At 48.7% G+C, this 19,787-nt stretch overlaps 1 protein-coding gene across 3 annotated transcripts in view; it reads left to right on the top strand.

The window, feature by feature from the left end:
• Positions 1–19,787, top strand: part of LOC121446146 (nodal modulator 1) — a 59,774-nt gene that overhangs the window by 37,486 nt on the left and 2,501 nt on the right. The window contains exons 19-29 of one of the 3 annotated variants that reach the window (XM_041648585.1): positions 4,395–4,598; positions 4,682–4,764; positions 6,029–6,188; positions 6,309–6,435; positions 8,341–8,454; positions 9,068–9,195; positions 10,461–10,602; positions 14,543–14,626; positions 16,183–16,293; positions 17,548–17,649; positions 19,036–19,158. In XM_041648585.1, the coding sequence (XP_041504519.1) occupies positions 4,395–4,598; positions 4,682–4,764; positions 6,029–6,188; positions 6,309–6,435; positions 8,341–8,454; positions 9,068–9,195; positions 10,461–10,602; positions 14,543–14,626; positions 16,183–16,293; positions 17,548–17,649; positions 19,036–19,158 (1,378 nt within the window). Of the gene's footprint in view, positions 1–4,379; positions 4,599–4,681; positions 4,765–6,028; positions 6,189–6,308; positions 6,436–8,340; positions 8,455–9,067; positions 9,196–10,460; positions 10,603–14,542; positions 14,627–16,182; positions 16,294–17,547; positions 17,650–19,035; positions 19,159–19,787 lie in introns of all 3 variants that reach the window. The other 2 variants (XM_041648567.1, XM_041648575.1) reach the window with 2 other exon arrangements.

The following is a 19,787-nucleotide window of genomic DNA, read 5'->3' as shown; positions in this document are numbered from 1 at the left end:
GTTCCTTTTCATTTCTTTTTTTTTTCATTGTAATAGATTTTTTTTAAATTTATTTATTTATTAAGTATTTCTGCCTCCTCCCCGCCACCGCCTCCCATTTCCTTCCTCCTCCCCCAATCAAGTCCCCCTCCCTCATCTGCTCGAAGAGCAATAGGTTCCCTGACCTGTGGGAAGCCCAAGGACCGCCCACCTCTATCTAGGTCTAGTAAGGTGAGCATCCAAATTGCCTAGGCTCCCCCAAAGCCAGTACGTGCAGTAGGATCAAAAACCCACTGCGATTGTTCTTGAGTTCTCAGTAGTCCTCATTTCTGATTTTGTTAATTTGCATGTTCTCTTTCTGCCTGTTTGTTAATTTGGATTTAAAGGCGTGTCAATCTTGCCGATTTTCTTGAAGAACCAGTTCTTTGTTTCATTGATGCTTTGTATTGTTTTCTTTCTTTCTATTTTATTGATTTCTGCCCTCAATTTGATTACTTCCTGGCATCTACTCCTCCTGGGTGAGTCTGCTTCTTTTTGTCCTAGAGCTTTCAGGTGTGCTGTTAAGTAGCTAGTGTGAGATTTGTTTTGGTTTTGTTTGTTTGTTTATTTGTTTATTTATTTATGGCTTTTCGAGACAGGGTTTCTCTGTAGCTTTAGAGCCTGTCCTGGAATTCTGGAATTGACTCTTGTAGACCAGGCTGGCCTCAAACTCAGAGATCCATCTGCCTCCCCCTCCTGAGTGCTGGGATTAAAGGCGTTCTCTTCCCCACTTTCTTTACCTAGGCACTTAGTGCTATGAACTTTCTTTTTAGCACTTCTTCCAAAGTGTCCCACGAGTTTGGGCGCATTGTACATTCACTTTTAATGAATTTTTGGAAGTCTTTAATTTCTTTCTTTATTTCTTCCTTGACCCAGTGGTGTTTCAGTTGATTATTTTTCAATTTCCATGTGTTTGTGGGCTTTCTACAATTAGTGTTGAATTCTCACTTTAAGCTGAGGTGATCTCATAAGATACATGGTGTTATTCCAAGTTTTTGTAATTGTTGAGGTTTGCTTTGTTACTTAGTATGTGTTCAATTTTGAGACGGTTTCATGAGGTGCTGAGAAAAAGGTGTATTATTTTGTGTTTGGGTGGAATGTTCTGTAGATTTCTGTAGATGTTCTGTAGATTTCCATTTGAGTCATGACATTTGTTTTCTTTCTCTGTTAAGTTTCTGTCTGGCAGTCCTATCCAGTCGTAAGAGTGGGGTGTTGAAGTCTTCTACTGTTAGTGCGTGGGATTTGATGTGAGGTTTAAGCTTTAGTAATGTTTCTTTTAGAAATGTGGGTGCGGGGGGCTGGAGAGATGGCTCAGTGGTTAAGAGCACTGCCTGCTCTTCCAAAGGTCCTGAGTTCAATTCCCGGCAACCACATGGTGGCTCACAACCATCTGTAATGAGGTCTGGTGCCCTCTTCTGACCTGCAGACATACACACAGACAGAATATTGTATACATAACAAATAAATAAATATAAAAAAAAAAGAAATGTGGGTGCTGTCGTATTTGGGGCATAGATGTTCATAATTGAGACTTCGTCTTGATGATTTTTTTTTTGTGTGTGACTAATGTGAAATGTCCTTCATCTTCTTTTGACTGATTTTAGTTTGAAGTCTATTTTGTTAGATATTAGGATAGCTATACCAGCTTGTTTCTTAGGTCCATTTGATTGGAAAATCTTTTCCCAACCCTGTACTTGGAGGCGATGTCTGTCTTTGAAGTTGAGGTGTGTTTCTTGTATGCAGCAGAAGGATGGATCTTTTTTTCGTAACCAATATGTTAGCTTGTGCCTTTTTTTTAATAGACGAATTGAGTCCACTGATATTATGATGTTCATGATATTCATGACCAGTGATTGTTAGTTAGTTCCTGTTATTTTGGTTTTGTTGTTGGTGGTGGGTTGGTATTGTGTGTGTGTTTCCCTTATTTGGATTTTGCTGGTGTGGGATTATCTATTGCCTATGTTTTTGTGGGTGTAGCTAGCTAACTTCCTTGGTTGAAGTTTTCCTTCTAGTACTTTCTATAGGGCTGGATTTGTAGATATGTATTGTTTAAATCTGGTTTTGTCTTGGAATATCTTATTTCCTCCGTCTATGATAATTTAAGGTTTTGCTGGGTATAGTAGTCTGGAGACTCTTAGTGTCTACAGAATGTCTCTCCAAGGTCTTCTGGCTTTCAGAGTTTGCATTGAGAAGTCAGGTGTAATTCTGATAGGTCTGCCTCTGTGTGTTACTTGGCCTTTTTCCTTTGCAGCTCTTAGTGTTCTCTCTATTGTGTATGTTTAGTGTTTTGATCATTATGTGGCGATGGTCCTTTTTTGGTGCAGTCTGTTTGGTGTTCTATAAGCGTCTTGTACTTTCGTAGGCATGTCCTTCTTTAGCTTGAGGACGTTTCCTTCTCTGATTTTGTTGAATATATTTTTCTGTGCCTTTGAGCTGGACAACTTCTTCTATCACTATTATTCTTAGGTTTGGTGTTTTCATGATGTCCCAGATTTCCTGGATATTTTGTGTTAAGAATTTGTTGGAATTAACATTTTTTTTTTGACCAATGACTCTATTTCCTCTATTGTATCTTCAGTGCCTGAAATTCTCTCTTCCATATCTTGTATATTTGCCTTTGTGTTTCCTGATCATTTACCCAGATTTTCCATTTCCAGAATTCCCTCGGTTTGTGTTTTGTTTATTGCCTCTATTTTAGTCTTCAAGTCTTGAACTGTTTGCTTCTCCTGTTTGGTTGTTTTTTTCTTGGCTTTTTTTTTTTTTTGCTTTCTTTTAAGGTATTCGTTAATTTCTTCCAATTTTTTTGTTTGACTTTTCCTCCATTTCTTAAGGGATATTTCATTTCCTCTTTAAGGTCGTTTTCTTCTGTATCATCTGTGTTGGGATGTTCAGGGCTTGCTGATAAAGAATTTCTAGTTTCTGGTGGTGCCTTATTTCTTTTTGTGCTATTGGATGTGTTCTTAAACGGTCGTCTACCCATCTCTTCCTCCAGGGGGTGCAGGTGGGGCCTGTGACTTAGATGGCTGCTCTTCCTCCAGGTGCAGAAGGGTCTGTGCCTCTGGTTGCTGGTGCAGCTCTGGGGCTCCTCCAGTTGCAGGCGGGGCCAAGGCCCCAGCAGTTGCACATGCTGTGGGAGCTGGTTGGGTGTCGGGGGAGGCTGTTCCCAGGTCTGGGCTTCTGTGGGTGGGGGTGAGGCGTGGTGTGTGCCCCCAGGGGCTAGAGCATAGCTAGCAGGACCCTTCGGCTGGGAACCTAGACACTCACCTCTCCAGCTGTGCGCCTGTGCGTTTTGAACACCTAGTGAACTTTTCCCAGAAGACATCACCCTGTTGTCCACTTTCTTGAGCTTCTCCTCATATGACCTTGGTCAAGTATTCTTTTTGCCTGCCACTCTTTGCCCAGTCACCTTCTCAGAAGGATGACAGTACGCCTTCTCCGCTAACACCTGCCCACTGGAGTCTGAGTTCTCAGGGTCTGGGGTGTGGGCTGTTCCTTTAGCCTGGGGTTCCCACTTCTGCTTTTCTTTATTTTGTCTTTTGAGACAGGGTTTCTCTGTAGCTCTGGCTGTCCTGGAACTCACTGTAGACCAGGCTGGGCTCAAACTCAGAGATTCACCTGCTTCTACCTCCTGAGTGCTGGGATTAAAGGTGTGTTAAAGGTGTGTGCCACTATGCCCGACTCCTCATTTCTTCAGAGGCAGAGGTCTAGAGCATGGGTCCAGGTGCCATGTGGAAGCGGCCGGTTTTCATCAAGTTTATGGGCTTTTTCCAGCCAGTTCTGCTAGCATCTTCTGCTGTGTATACTGCATCAAAATGTTCATTTTTTTTGTATTTTATAATTTTGTGTGTGTACGTGTGTTGAGGTCACAGCAGTAAATCTCAGGAGTTGTTCCTCAGAAGCCATCTCCCTTTTGTTTGAGACAGGGTCTCTTACTGGCTTGGAGCTTTATGATCAGGTTAGGCCACCTGTCCAGGGAATGCCAGGGGTCCACCTGTTCCAGCTTCTCCAGCACTGGGATTATAATCACATTGCCACCACATCTGGATCTTTCAAAATTGTGTGTTTTGGGGCTCAAACTCAGATCCTCAATTTCCATACATTTTATTTTTCCTTCTGCATATGGTATGTTTTGTCTGCATGTATGTCTGTACCACGTGCATGCAGAGGCCAGAAAAGGACCTGGAATCAAACCCAGGTCCTCTGGGAGAGCAGCCAACAGCTGAGCCATCTCTTCAGCCTTCTAATTAGTGTCTTTAAAATGAAAGCTCATATTACTGTGGTGTCATTGTAAGGTGTCCCAGCTGTGGAAATGTCAGGTTCCCATTCGGTGCAGGATGAGCACCATGTCCCATCGGTTCCAGGTCTTCCATCGACAGCGAGCCGGCCTTGGTCTTGGGCCCTCTGAAGTCTGCACAGGAGCTGCGGAGGGAACAGCAGCTGGCAGAGATTGAGACCCGCAGGCAGGAGAGGGAGAAGAACGGTAAAGAAGAGGGCGAGGAAGGCAGGGCCAGGCCTCCTGGGCAGGAGATGGTGGACGAGTTACAGGGCCCTTTCTCCTATGACTTCTCCTACTGGGCCCGGTAAGTGCTTGTGCTCTTCACCATGTTTGCTCCTCCGCGGGATAGAACGAACCCGCCAGCCTGAACCCTTCTGACTCCTGTAGGTCTGGAGAGAAAATCACCGTTACACCTTCCTCCAAAGAGCTCCTCTTTTACCCCCCATCCATGGAAGCCACTGTCAGCGGAGGTACGTGTCCACTCCATGAGCCAGTGTCTTGCCTCTGTTTCTCTGTGTGCATTTAAATGGGTTTTGTGTTGTATTTGCACAGCCATTTCTGTAAGCCACCCAAATGCCTCTTTGGTATTTGGTGTCACGAATAGATGGGCCTAAGGATGGTTGGGTGGATGGATGAAGAAATGAATGGCCCAAGTAAAGATATCAGTGTCTGTGACTGTAGGGGAGGTGTTTTTTGGGGAAGAACCCGTCTTTCTTTGATCAGATTGTTCCAGAAGGTAGAGGAGAAGCCATATCACTAGTTACCAAACCTGCTTCAGCTTGCTGCTTTGTTATGTCCAAGTTTCTGGTCCCCAAATGAATTCACACAGCTAGATTTCCTATGCAAATTACACGAGGGTTTTTAATTCAAACTTGAGTTTGGACCACACCTGCACCATACCAACACAGTGGGTGAGGGAAGTGCAGCCCCGAACCCGGGGAAGGGAGTTGGAGTCCTGTTGTCTTGGGACTGAGTGAGGAGGGCATAGGGTAAGGTAGTTTCTGAACCCATTGGTCAGTTTGGGTGTGAAACCCTAACAAAGAGCCCTTAGTAACTGACAAGGTGTCTTCAAGGACAGGACGCCTCCCAAGAACATCTGCACCTCATTACGTTATGGCCATTTTTAGGGCATCTGTTCAAGTTTCTGCTATGGCAGCTCATTTCTGGAGCTGATCTGCTCTCCCCGCAGCCCATTATGTGGCTTAAGATGAAGCCCCTTCTTTAAAATGGAGTTTGCAAAGTCAGGTCCTCACAGCTTCGGAATGGTTCGGGTCATTTGGGTCTCCTGGTCCCAGGTGTGGAAGAAAGGTCTCTTCCAGGAGTGGGTTATCAGAGTGATGGCCTGTGGGTCATTGTGTGGTGTGTGTTTAGAATTGAGTAGTTTCTGGTGTGTCCACCCCTTGGGTCTGAGGTGAACAGCACCACTCAGAAGATTTCTGGTGTCTTGCTCTGTCTCTGCCTTATTCTCTTGAGATAGGGTCTCTCACTAAACCTGGAGGTAGACTGGCTACCAGTAAGCCCCAGCCGTCTCCTTGCCTTCATCCCCTCCCCCCCCCCATCTTGCCAAGGTTATAGGCACATGGCTGAACCTGGCTTTTTACATGCGTCCTGGGGATGCAAACTCATGGCCTCACACTTGCAGAACTGCACCATCCCCCAGCAGGAGCTCCTTATCTTTAATGTTACAGGCCTAGGCCCCTTTTCCAGAAAGCATTCTTTTGTTTCCTCCTCTAGAAAGCTGCCCGGGGAAGCTGATTGAGATCCATGGGAAGGCAGGCTTGTTCCTGGAAGGCCAGATCCACCCTGAGCTGGAGGGAGTTGAGATTGTCATCAGTGAGAAGGGGGCGAGTTCACCCTTGATCACTGTCTTCACTGATGACAAAGGTGCCTACAGGTATGTCCCCAAGGAGAAGACACTGGCCTGCCCCAGTAGGGAGGCCCTGAGGCAGATGGGTCTCAGGCTTCCTCTGTAGCTGCCAACAGCCATTGGAGTGTTTGGTTCTCCTTCCTGCAGCGTTGGCCCCCTGCACAGTGACCTGGAGTACACTGTGACCTCCCAGAAGGAGGGCTACATACTGACTGCCGTGGAAGGAACTGTGGGAGACTTCAAGGCTTATGCCTTGGCCGGTGTAAGCTTCGAGGTAACGTGTTTCAAAGGCCGTTTCACTGAGGGCAGTAAACCACACAGGAAGTGCAGAGTCAGCTTTACACATGTCACACACATTGCAGACACCATCACTGTCAAATAGCGAGTTTCCTGTCCCCATGGTCTTCCACACTGATGGTGATGTCACTGCTTCTGCCAGTCAGTTACCATCCCCAGAGCAGTTCTACAAATGGGATTGTGAGCTGTGGCATTCTTCACTCGGGCACACTAGGGAGACATGGACTTTCACGTGGTTGTGTGTGTTTCAGCTTTCACTTGTTTTGGAGGCAGGCTGTCTAGCCCAGACTAGTGTCTAAGCCTCTGACTTCCTGTAGTCAAGTGTGTCTTTGAACTCCTAGTCCTCCTGTCTCTGCCACGTTCTGAGATGACAGGCATGCACGTCCACACCCAGTGTATTTGGGACTGGGGATGGTGCCCAGAACTTTGTGCATGCCAGGTAGGCACTCAGCCACTCGGGGTGTCTCCCTAGGTCCTAGGATGTCACTCTCACATGCTGTGTGGTTGCGTGCTGTTGCCTCGTGTCTGCCTCTTGTCTCTCGTCTTGTGCGGTGTGTTGTGCAGCATGGGCTGTCGCATAGTTGAGTGTGACTGTGTGTAAAGGATGCGACACGCAGACTGAAGAGCCACTGCTGAGTGTGGCTTAGACCAGAGTAAGGCGGTGCAGATGTGCAAGGACTGTGTGTACCATAGGTGAAACTCCTAGAATGCCTGAGGGAGGAAAGAACACAGATGGGCTTTCCTGGCAGTAATCTCAGTGACTAGACACACTCTGCTCAGTGCCAGCGAGGTTACCACAGAAATACTCTTTGAGTATTTATTTATTTATTTATGGGGTGACCTTGTTTTGCCGTGAAAAGATAATCCATGGTACTGCTGTGACAAACTGCCTAATACAAACAACCAAAGAAAGAAGAAGGGTAGTTGGGTTCACAGTCCATGGTGGGGAGGTGTGGAGATGCAGGAACACTTGCTCATGTTGTGAGGAGGCAAGCAGGCCTGCTTTTCGTCCCACCTGGCTTCCGCATGACTAGCTTAGCCCCAGAAATAACAACACACAAATTGTATTCATTTAATCACTGCCTGGCCCATTATCTCTAGCCTCTTATTTGGCTAACTCTCACATCTTGATTAACCCATTTCTATTAATGTGTGTAGCACCATGAGGTGGTGGCTTATCGGGAAGATTCTAACCACCGTCCGTCTTGGGTAGAAGAAGCATGGTGTCTACCTCATTGCCTTCTTCCCAGCATTCTGTTTTGTCTACTCCGCCTATTTAAGCTGCTGTCCTATCAAAAGCCAAGGCAGTCTCTTTATTTGACCAATGAAAGTAACATATAGACAGAAGACCCTCCTACATCATGCTCACATCTTCATAGATCAGGAACAGAGGAAATGTCGCAAGTCCCCTCCTGTCATGACCCACTGCCTGCTACGGGGCTCCTCCTAAAACATCACCTGCCCATTGGGGACCAAGTGTTCAGACGTGAGCCTGTGGTGACATTTGACATTCAGACCATAATGGCAGTCCATTGTGGTCGATTGCTCAGGAGAAGGTACACATTTGGGGACATTTTGATTGCTTCCGTTGTGTACCACAGAAATGAGCAGCTGGCCTGTGCTCTAGAGTAAACAGCAGCAAGGTGGCACTGACGAGAACTGGTGAACTAACTGTCGAGAGCAAGCCGCAGAGCTCCATGCACAGCCCACCATTTCTGCCTCCCCTCCTCAGCATACCCACCATTGAGCATGGCCATAGAATGAGTTCTAGAAGCTTCTGTGGCATTTTAGTGCTCCTTGTGGGCAGAAGAGCGATGATAGAAGGGAGCACACCTGTGTGGTTCTTAAGTCTGACCTTGCCCCGTTGTTCCTTTCTCCCCAGATAAAAGCTGAAGATGATCAGCCTCTCCCTGGGGTCCTCTTATCCCTCAGTGGTGGTGTCTTTCGTTCCAACCTCCTGACTCAAGACAATGGCATTCTGACGTTCTCAAATCTGGTAAGGCTGTGGTGGATGGCTTGTGTGGCAGGACAATGTTAGAACAGACTGTGGTGTGCAGTGGTCTAGGGCTCTAGCGGTGCACTAGGACTCACCGCTAACGACCCCTGTGGTCTTAGACCTACGTTTGTCACCAAGGCAATGCCATCAGTTGCCTGACACAACAGCTCCTCCCTAGACAGACCTCTCCTTTCCACGGATCCCGCTTTTCTGTTTGGTGGGACAAAGTCCACTCCATGTATAAAGGGGGTGAAGTACCAAGTTTTTGTTCAAGGCCCTGGCCTTAGGTTCATAAAGTGCAGAGGCATTGACTTCACTCCTAGTGAAGTGGGGCTAGTGTGGCACCTAGGCCACATGCTCCATATACGCCGCCTCTGCTCACCCCCTGCTACTTGCTTACTGAGTCATTTCTAGCTGGTTATGCCAGTTCTGATTCTTCAGAAAGTTCAGGTGCGGCTTATCTTTGCTGAGGTGCTAACGGTGGTAGCTGTGCAGGAATAGGGCTGCCTTCCTGTGTCTGGAGGCTCTGATGCTCTGTCCTGGTTGTGCCCCATTGTGACTTTAAGCCATTCACGGTGTGGCAGCCATCTTGATTGTGCCTGTCTCTTGGTAGAGCCCAGGCCAGTACTACTTTAAACCCATGATGAAGGAGTTTCGCTTTGAGCCGTCCTCACAGATGATAGAAGTCCAGGAGGGGCAGAACCTGAGGATCACCATCACTGGCTTTCGGACTGCCTACAGGTATGTGCCCCCTCCAGGCTGTAGGTGGGCCTCACTGGGCTCTGATCTAGACCTGCCGCCCAGGCTTCACATTGATTGAGTTTGGGGAGGAATTTGAGGTAAGGTGGAGAACAGAGAGGTGACTCTGCTCTTCTTTGTGATGCATGGGTGACTGCTGTTCTCCCTCCAGTGTCCCCCACTTCCTACCTTCCAGGGTCCCCCACTTCTTATCCTCCCTCCAGGGTCCCCCACTTCCTGCCCTCCCTCCAGGGTCCCCCTACTTCCTGCCCTCCCTCCAGTGTCCCCCACTTCCTGCCCTCCTTCCAGTGTTCCCCACTTCCTGTCCTCCCTCCAATGTCCCCCACTTCTTACCCTCCCTCCAGTGTCCCCCACTTCCTGCTCTCCCTCCAGGGTCCCCCACTTCCAGTGGCTCACTTGCTGTCCGCTCACCAGCGTGCTGTTTGAAAAGTAGTCTGTAGAAGCTAGTACCTTGGTTAAAAAAAAAATTATGTTAAAAAAATGTTTTAACTATGATTACATTTTTAAAGAGGATGAGCTATAACTCAAGTAGAACTTGCAAATGTTGGAAAAGAGTAGACAGTGGAAAATTACCTTTCTTGGCTGGGCATGTGGAGCACACCTTTAATCTGATACACAGGTAGCAGGTAAATCCCTGAGTTTTGGGGATAACCAGGGCTATGTAGAGAGACCCTGCCTCAACCCAAATCAGATGGAGCCAAAACAAAACAAAATAAAACAAAAAAATCCCACCAAATTCACTAAGTGAATAAATAAATGACCTTTCTGTTCTTTACTCCTTGATCCCCAACTCACCTTCCCAGAGACATGCAGATTTCCATTTCGTCAGTGCTCTCAGAGACAGTCTGTGCTATCCTAGCTACAGCTGAGTGGATATGCACTGTATGGATGAGCAGAGGATACGTACAGACTCTGCATGCACAGGCTTCTCTGGGTTTGTAAAAGCACTTTGCATAATCAGAAAGATTAGTTGTGGAAAAATGGACCATTATGTGGAAGGGAACCTTGGGAGTTATTTACAGTATTAAGTGCTTCATAATTTACATTGAAGATTAACAAGGATGGAGACAGTGTACCCTGTTCTGGCCTCCTGGAGTGGTCTTCCAAAGTGCAGGAGCGGTTGAAAACAGCCTGGCCTGCTGCTGGCAAGGTCCCCACAGAGCAGCTGTGCCCTTAGCCCTGGGGGTCGCGGTCTCTGTGCGCAGAGCACTGAAGTGCCTCGCTCTGCCCTGCTCTTGTTGCACCAGCTGCTATGGCACAGTGTCTTCTTTAAACGGAGAACCAGAGCAGGGCGTCGCAGTGGAAGCTGTGGGCCAGAAGGACTGTAGCATCTATGGAGAAGACACCGTGACAGATGAGGAGGGAAAGTTCCGGTTGCGTGGACTGCTGGTGAGGCTGTGTGTGATGTCCCTGTGGCATAGCGTGGGTAGCAGGGTGGAGGTGGGACTCTAGAATCCCCTATTCTAGCTGATTGGTGTGTGTTTAGCTAATAGGCCTGCTTTGGTCTGTGGGAAAATAAGGCCTGTAAAGGGGGATTGGCATGGCTTTGCCCAGAGTGCTTGTGGCTTATGCCAGGGCTGTGAAATCAAGGGGCACTGTGAGTGAGTGGCTAAGGTGCTGGGGAAACAGCAGGGCGTGGTCGGGACTGGAGGGCATGTGCCTTCACACAGCTCCAGGTTACACGTGTAGTCACGTAGAAATGCCATCGCCAAGTGGTTAGAGCTTTTAAGGGAGAGTGGGGACTCAAACAGCGACAGATTCCCCGGGCTTATTTTGTTGACAGGATTTCTTAACCACTGTCCCTACATAGCCCCAGTTCCTGGTTTTTGGATATTAACTAGTTAAAAAAAAATTGGCTTCACTGTCTGGCACAAGGAACCACTTGTTTCTGGGGCCACTGAACCATGACACTTTGGTTTTGGACTGTGGTACCTTCTTCGTGGAGTTGAAGTTGTTTACAGATGTGTTTGCTCATTTGGTGTTTACAGAGTCCCCAGCAAGGACTGTGTGTGTGCTCTGTCTGCATAGTGAGGTGGCTGAGGGCTAACACGGTGCTGCTGTCAGGAAACGGTCAGGTGTAGGACTGAGCAGAGCCTTCTCGTCCTGCCTGCACTGATCAGCTTCTCTTTCTTCTTGACTGCCCCACCCCCATGCTCTGCTCTTTACCTTCTCCTGGTGTTAGGGTGAAAACTGTGTGCCACCTTTGTTCCCCCAGCCTCCTGCTGGTCTGCTTTGTTCTAAATTTGCACTTAACACATTTGATTTAATTAAACTGAACATAGCCCCTTTGTGGTGGTTTCTGCTGCCACTGCCACTCCCACCCGTGTCATTGGTCCTCCTTTAGTGGCTTCCACATGGAGACCGCACACCAGGTGTGAGTCTTTGGTGGTTTGCCCTTCTCCAGAGTGGGCCAAGCTGGCAGTGCCTTCTTAGATGAAGGAGTGCAACTCCACTTAGGCTGCACTTGTTCATTTCACCTTGCTGGCCAGGGTGCCAGAGATGTGGAGACTTCTCCGGAAAAAAGACGCACCTTTAGACATGACTGCTGTCTCAGGGCAGCTTCATGACCAGAATCAAGCTGAGGAGGGAAGTCAGGGCAGGAGCTGATGCAGAGGTCACCGAGGAGTGCTGCCTACTGGCTTGCTCCCCTGACCTTTTTCTGTTGGCTTACTGGCTGTGCCTGAACACTGATATTTCACCTACACCTGCGACCCCGTGGACCCACAGTCAACACCCTGCCAGCCACTTAGTCCCGCGGCCCCGGTTCTGCTGCTGCCATGATATGTAGGTTTAAACTAAGTCTCTTATCGTTCTACTTACCAATAGAGACTTGGAAGTCAGATGTGGGAGTGAAAAGCTGCTATATCAGAGGCCAAGAAGCAAACAGCTGACCGTTCTTTTGCTGGAGACCTAGCAAGAGACATGTCTCTCCACTTATCCCAAACCGAAAAGAAAAATGCAAAACTCCAAGTCCCACCCTACACTTTCCTGTGTCTTTCTATCTATTTTTCTGGCTCCTCTGGACTCTCTATGGCTAGTTCCAGTCAACTCCTTGCTGGCTCCACCCCCTGAACCAATGTTGATTTTATTTAACTAATGCAAACACAAACTCAGGGTTCACAGTGTGACAGAATATCCCACAACACTTCCCCCTGGCTTGCTCAGCCTGCTTTCTTAGAGCATCCAGGACCACCAACCCAGGGATAGCACTACCCACCACGGGCAGGGCCCTCCCCCTCAACCACTAAGAAAGTGTCCTGCAGAATCACCTGCCGGTTCTCTTCCTGAATGACTCTAGCTTATGTCAGCTTAGCATAGCTGGCCAGCACAGCTGCCAAAGACTGTCGGCAGACCCTTGGGACAATGAGCCGAGAGTCGAGAGGGATTGTAGCCTGGCCCTATTAGTGGCAGTGGTCACGGTTTCCAGATTTAATAGTTCATCCCTCCTCTCTGAGCCTCAGCCCCTCAAAGTGCAGATAACTGAGTAGAACTCCCAGGCCTCTGAACACATGTCCAATTGTGCTCTTACCTTTAACTGCTTCACAGTGTTTTATTTATTCTTTGAGTATTTCATATAATATATTATGATCATATTTTCCCCCTCTTTCTCCCAGATCCCCTCTCTCTTCCTACTCACCCAATTTTATATTTTTTTCTCCTTTCAATGCCCCCCCCCCCCAGCTGAAATAAACATGTGGTTCAATCTGTACTGGCTGACCCCTCCCCCCCATGAAGCAGTGGTTCAGTCTGTGCTGGCTGACCACTCCTGGGCTCAGGGCCCAACTGGAGTGTGGTTGATGTCCCTACCCAATGTTACTTGATTGAAGAAAGCTGATTTTTCCTTATCCCCAAAACTAGCAATTGCAAAGAACCTCTTGGTTACAGCTGGTCTCTGTTCCCACTTCTCCATGCTGGGTTTTTGTGTGGCTTGAGCTGTGGGCCTTCGGCATCCTATCACAGTCTCTGAGTGCATATGTGTTTCCTTGAAGTCATACGCTACCTCTGGCTCTTACAGTCTTTCTACCCCCTGTCCTACATAGAGCCCTGGGCACCGTGGGGGAGGAAGGTGTGATATAGACATCCCATCTAGGGCTGAGCACTCCACTTGTCCATGTTAATTAGCATCTGCAGCAGGAAGAAGCTTTGCAGGCGTGGGGTTAGTGAGGCCTGACCTATGGCTATAGCAGTTGGTCACCAGGAGTCATTGTATTGCTGTGCTCATTTACATTATAATATAGTAGGTTCCCCTAGGGCCCCTGTTCTTAGCTGTTTTAGCAGTGTCAGGTCTGGGCTCCATGTTGTGGAACAGGCCTTAGATCCAAAAATAATAAAGTAAAATAGTGAGGTGCTGGGTCACTCCTGTACTGTTGGCCACTTTTGTTACTGCAGCTCGCAGGGTTTGTAGCTGGTGAGACTGATGATGGCTCTGCACAGCACCTTCCAGCCCTAATAATGCCAGCCAGTAGGGGTGGAGCTGCAGGTCAGTCTCTGCGTCCTGTGGCATGAGTATGTGGTATCTCAGCAGTGGGGTCTTACCGTCAAGAAATGGAAGGTAACCAATAGCGTGGGATGTTTGGGCATCTAAGTAAAAAGATTCATTGTCTCTGTAAAGATCTCATGTGCTCTTTGTAGAATTCAAGCAACATATAAAAAAGAACATGACCCTAAAAGGGAAAATGGCCCAGAGGCTGCTGGACACACAGCAATGCTCAGAGCCACAAAGCAGTGGGAGAGCAGAGATCCAGTCTGTGCTGGTTTAAAGGTAGCTGTGCACCCTGGTGTTCCTCCTCCTAGAGGCACACACCTGAGACTTTAACCCACTGCTTCAGAACTTGACCCTAGAGCTGTGTTGTTGTTGGCTGGAAGCTGATACCAGAGCTTTTCCAATATTTCGATCCTGTACAATTGAGTAACAAACAGATATAAATAAGAACATTTATTATTATTGGTATTATTATTATTTATTTATTTAAAAGAAAAATGGCCTCAAATCCTGCTTCCCTGAGATCAATCCTGCCTGCCTGAGATCCTGTCCACTGTAAGGATTAGCAGTGTGGGTCCAGTTGTATAGGTCGAGGATGGGTGAACACAGAGGGAGGAAGAGTCTAGAAAGATAAAGACAAATGCTTAACATCGGGGAACAAGCCACATCTAGTCTTCCGTGAGTCAGGGAGTGTGAGTGAGCTGAGTTGGAAGACATTACAGCCCCAGTGGCGTCTCTCAGCAATGTGCTTCTGAGAGGGTCTCCTTGGAAAGTGGACGGGGCAGAGCCGCTCTCGGGTCCTGCGTGACGGACTTCATAGAGAAGTAACAGCTGCTGTCTTCTTAGCCAGGGTGCATGTACCATGTGCAGCTGAAGGCAGAAGGCAATGACCACATCGAGCGGGCGCTGCCCCACCATCGGGTAATTGAGGTGAGTATGGCTCCTGCCGTGACTGTGCCTTGGCTTCCCTGGTCAGAGACCCATTAGTGCTCCTCCGGGGTAGGGCTGTAAATCCCAGTTCATGAGTAAGGGGCTCCTTTTTGTTTGTGTGTGTGGTGTGCATACATGTACACACATGAAGATGGGTGTGGGAGCCACAGGTTGATGGACATTCTCCCTGATTGCTGTCTGTTTACTGAGGTAGAGTCTCTTGCAGAACCTGGAACTCACGGACTAAGCTAGCTTGGCCAGCCAGCTTGCCCTGGGGATCTTTGTGTCCCCTTCTTGAGTGCTGTGGTTACAGAGTAGCCACCACGCCCACCTGTCTTCCTTGGGTTCTGGGGATCCAAACTCCGGTCCTGACACTGCATCAAGCATCATCTCTGCTTTTTAAGGCTATTTAATATAGTTTGTTTATTCTTTGAGAATTTCATAGGTATATACAATATATTTTAATCATACCCTCCCTCCCTCCTTCCAATTCCCCTCCAATTCCTCTCAACCCCCTGCCAAGCTCCTGTCTTATATTCAATGGGCCTGAGGCAGTGCTGTGCATACATACACCTGGATGTCTGGCCATCCATTGGAGCAGGGCTGCCTGCCCATGGCCACACCCCCAAAGGAAACTGCCAGTAGCTCCTGCACTGGGTCTTGGGCTCCGTCATTCTGTCCTGCCATCTGCTACAGTGTTGACGGGTTTTTCATGTGCAGCTGAATGCAGCCGCTATGAGCTCATGAGCTCACTGACCATCTCATGTTCAGAGGTAGCGCTTCATGACGTCCTTCCCACAGTGTCCCCCGAGTCTTAGAGTGCTGATGGGGAGTTGATGCAGATGTCCCATGTGGTCACGAGCACTCACAGTCGCTTGTTCTCGACTTTAATTAGCTGTGAGTCTCTGTGCTGACCACTGCCACTGCAAGGGTAAGTTTCTCGGCGAGCAGTAAGAGCAGCGTCGCTCTGTGGGCATAAACATAAGTATTTAGAGGGCCATTTGGCAGCATGACTACTTGGTAACACAACAATAGTGGGTTGTCCTTTAGAGCCTGTAGTCTCCCAGCTATGCGCTTTTGAACCAGGTCACCGCTGGAGGTTCTCAGACACCGTTAAAGTGCTGTTCTTCCCTCTGGCTAGACTGGAGGGCTTCTGGGCACAGAACTGCCTGGAGAAGCCTGAAGGCACTGGGCATAGAGCAGTGGGCTCTGTGGGACTTGTGACCTGGGAACTGGGTTGATGGTCGGCCATTTTAAACAGTTAGGCCCCTGCTGCTCACACCAGAATGCTTTATGATCTGCCTGTCACCCTCTGGTGGCTCAGGCCAGGTTCTCGGGTAGTGGTGCAGACTGCAGTCAGGCAGGGCTCCACGTGCTTTCGCAGTGTGTTGGTGGGCAGGTGACCGCGGACAGACCCATTCCTTTCCTGGGATGGGCAGGAGCTCCTGCAGATAGGCTCAGTGCAGCTGTGGGCAGGTGACCGCGGGCAGACCCATTCCTTTCCCGGGATGGGCGGGAGCTCCTGCAGATATGCTCAGTGCAGCTCTTCTCTTCAGGTTGGGAACAATGACGTGGATGACGTGAACATCATAGTCTTCCGGCAGATCAACCAGTTTGACTTGAGTGGAAATGTGGTCACTTCTTCTGAGTATCTTTCTACTTTGTGGGTAAGACCAGCACCTCTCAGGTTCAGCAGGAGACATATTTGTCCCAGCTAGGTCTGGCTTTAGCTTGCTACAGAGGGACCTGCCAGACACTACCACACCTGGATATGGACTGATTACCAAGTGATGGGGAGAGGCCAGTGTGGGGTGACAGAACATCAGCCCTCAATCTGGACGATGGCAGTGGAGCTCCATGAAGGCTCAGCACAGTGGCGTGCCCACTGAAGGATAACGTTAGACAGCCTCATACAGGCCACTCTGACCGAGTCAGGCAGCCTGGGAGCTGCCCACCATGCTGTCTTGACCACACATAGCACTCCCATGTCCCCAGAACCTTTCTCGAGCTCCACAGGAAATGTAGAACTTTTATAAAAAGACCTATGGTTTCTGGGCGGGTCTGGGCATTACACTTAGAACGCAGTGAAAGGTTTGGCCTCTGACTGGCTCTTGGCACTGGATATAGTTGGGACTGGATGGCATCTGAGTGGGTGGGTAGATCGTGTCAGAATGCTCTGAAGGTAAGTGTGAGCTGAATGGTCACACTCCTGCCAGGGAGGGGCTGGTGCAGAGGTGACGATGGCACCACAGCTAATGTCACCTGGTTGTTGCCATGCTAGAATTTTGGCTCAGGGTTCAAATCACTTTTCAAGTTTTTAGAAAAGCTAAGATCAGAGTCAGCTGAAATCACCTGTTTTTTAAGGTAGCCAATGAATTAATATTTACCTGCAATACTGAGTACAGCCAAAGAGCACAGACGTGGTCCTGGGCGTGGCCTGGGGGCAGGCAAGGACCCAGCGCTCATAGCCTCTGTTGTGGGCCGTCTCCCTCCTGCACCCAAGGGATGGTAGGGAGGATGGCCGCTGTCACTGCAGATCAGTGCAGAACTGAAGGCTACAGCACACACTTGTAGTTAGGTCCCATGGGGAGAGAAGTCTTTATGGCCCTGGGTGCCTTCAGCTCTCCGGAGCTCTGGAGGCTTGGGCCTTTGTCCTCAGGACTGGCGGCATTGTTTATAGTGTGCTTTTTGCACACTTGGCATGTGGAAGCTGTTTTTTTCATTCTTTGCCATGATGGCGTTAATGCCTGTTTAAAATCTGCCTGAACTTGCCTTCTCTGCATGGCTCACACCAGAATCTGTATCCTGAAGCCTGGTTGGTCACATCAACCACATTTTCCCATCCTGCCTGAGAGGTTGTCCTCATGTGAAGACGCCACCTCAGGGTCATGAGCACGTGCCCTCTCCCTTTCTGTCCCCAGGTGAAGCTGTTCAGAAGCGAGAATCTTGACAACCCCATCCAGACGGTGTCCCTGGGCCAGTCGCTCTTCTTCCACTTCCCACCGCTGCTCCGAGATGGCGAGGTAATGCCAGGCCCAGGCACCCGAGCCTTATTAGTGACTCAGTTTAAACACTGCTCTTCAGACATGAACCCTGTTGAGGCACAGGAGGGTGGGGTCTGCAGGGGTGAGTCTCTCAGGTCACTGGTTTTCTATTTACAGAAATAATGCGTATTTTAGCAGGAGATTTTGAAATTAAAACCATCAGACATAATCCCAGCCTCCAGAAATAAGGAGCGAGAGGGGTTGATTGGTTTCTTTTGGGTCTTTTGGTATCTGTATGTATGTGTGTGTGTGTGTGTGTGCGTGTGCCAAAAAGTACAGGTATTCTGCCGATTCAGAGCTGCCCCTGCTTGGCACATTGTTTGTGATCTGTGCTTTTCAGGGAAGGAGCTGCCATCTGTCTGCTCTTTCATTGCACGCTGCCCGGTGGTTGCTTGTGGCTCTGCTGTTGGGAAGTACTGTAATTGAACCAGGGCACCCTCACTCTTAGTGCCCTGGACCCACTGCCCATCTTTCTCTTGGACTCCTTGGTTTCATGATGGCGCTTTTCTCCTGTGTGGCAAGCCGCTTACTGCTCTCAGGTTTTCCTCTATTGCTATATATCGGACCAGGGCCTCACACGTGTCTGGCAAGCTCTGTCCCACTGAGTGGCATCCAGGTCTCTGTGTTTGACAATTACAGTGTGGCTCTAAGTTCTACCCATTTGGCATTTTCTGGTCTTTGGTCTGGGTTTCTGTCTTCCACCCCAGAGTTGTCACTTACTGTCTCTGCAAGTTCACTTGAGCGCCTTTGCAGAGAACTTGGTTTTGTGGCTTTAGCTTGGGGCTGTTCTCTGTGAGCCTAGGGTGTGGTGTTCTATCCTGTTGCTCCTTCCTACCCCAGTGGGGCTGCTACATGGTGCCCTTCCTTGTGTATGCTAGTGGTAGCTGTCATGGAACAAAGGTTTTTGCCCACTCTCTCCACACAGTATTGTTCCCTACCTCTAAAATCTCTGAAAATAGGGTTATCACTCTCGTCTTCCCATTGTCATAGTCACCATGACCATTGTAGAGATGTCAGTTTTCTAGAACTTGCCAGTCATGAGCCAGTTAAGTCACATTCCCTGCTCTCAACCTTGGTTTACGTTATTGCCGGCATCCATGGCTCCATCACACCCCTTTTTCATCAGAATCACCTGTAAGAACCTGTGTGCTTCTTGAAGGACTGTGATTTCCCAGGTTGAATATGTTCCTAAAGAAGTTGTCAGAAGACGCGGGCTCAGAGCCGCTGAGGCCTATGATTCTTAGAGCTTTAAAGTTAGTGACCTTGGGTTGGATGCACAGACTTGGGGCTTCTTTACAAAACGTAAACTGCAGTTCGTGGCTGCATGTGTCCCCTGCTTTGCCTGAGCTGTCTGTCCTACACCAGCAGAACTACGTTGTGCTTCTGGATTCGACGCTCCCCAGATCCCAGTACGACTACGTCCTTCCGCAAGTATCTTTCACTGCAGTGGGCTACCACAAACACATCACTCTGTTTTTCAGTCCCACGGTAAGTAAGAGTGTGGCAGGCATGAGCAGCACGATCTGCAGGATTCCTTGGCTCCTCCTAGGTTGTTTTCCCATCTTGGATCCCCCTAGACACTTTCATTCCATTCCCTGCACTGGTGCCTGTTACGAGAAGCTAGTCATGGTGGGGAGGGGAGCAGAATTGCTCACATCAGTGGCTTGGGGTTTGAGGGAGAGAGACACCATTTTCCTATGGCCAGTGTCATTGCATTCCTTCATTAGGACACTCCGATCTGTAGCTTCACAGGTAGTGCAGAGGACACAGTCAGCAGGCATGGATACAGTAGAGCCTGAATAGTTTGACCACTACATGCAAGGAAAACAGCAAACAGGCTGACAAGATGCCCATGGATAAAGAACCTGGTCAGTTTTCAGCCGCTGTCGTAGGCGGCTTCAGTGTCCAACAAAGCTGTTGTGTGTTCTCTCCATTCAGATTGTTTGGGTTGGTTTGGGAGCTTGTGTATGGTGGAGTCACTGAATTTAGTAGAGATGTCAGTGGTGGGAGAGGTGGGGTCTGAGAGTGGAGCCCCAGAAACTATTACAAAAGCGAAGTCATGCCATTGAGGCAGGTCAGCAGGTAAGTATTGCGGATGTCACTGCGTGGGTTCATGT

The sequence above is a fragment of the Microtus oregoni genome, unplaced genomic scaffold, assembly GCF_018167655.1.
Source record: "Microtus oregoni isolate MIOR12 unplaced genomic scaffold, Mior012 000000F_ref0000247, whole genome shotgun sequence".
Classification (NCBI taxonomy): Eukaryota; Metazoa; Chordata; class Mammalia; order Rodentia; family Cricetidae; genus Microtus; species Microtus oregoni.
Note: the sequence above shows the minus strand (reverse complement) of the source record. Positions and strands in the feature narration are given on the sequence as shown.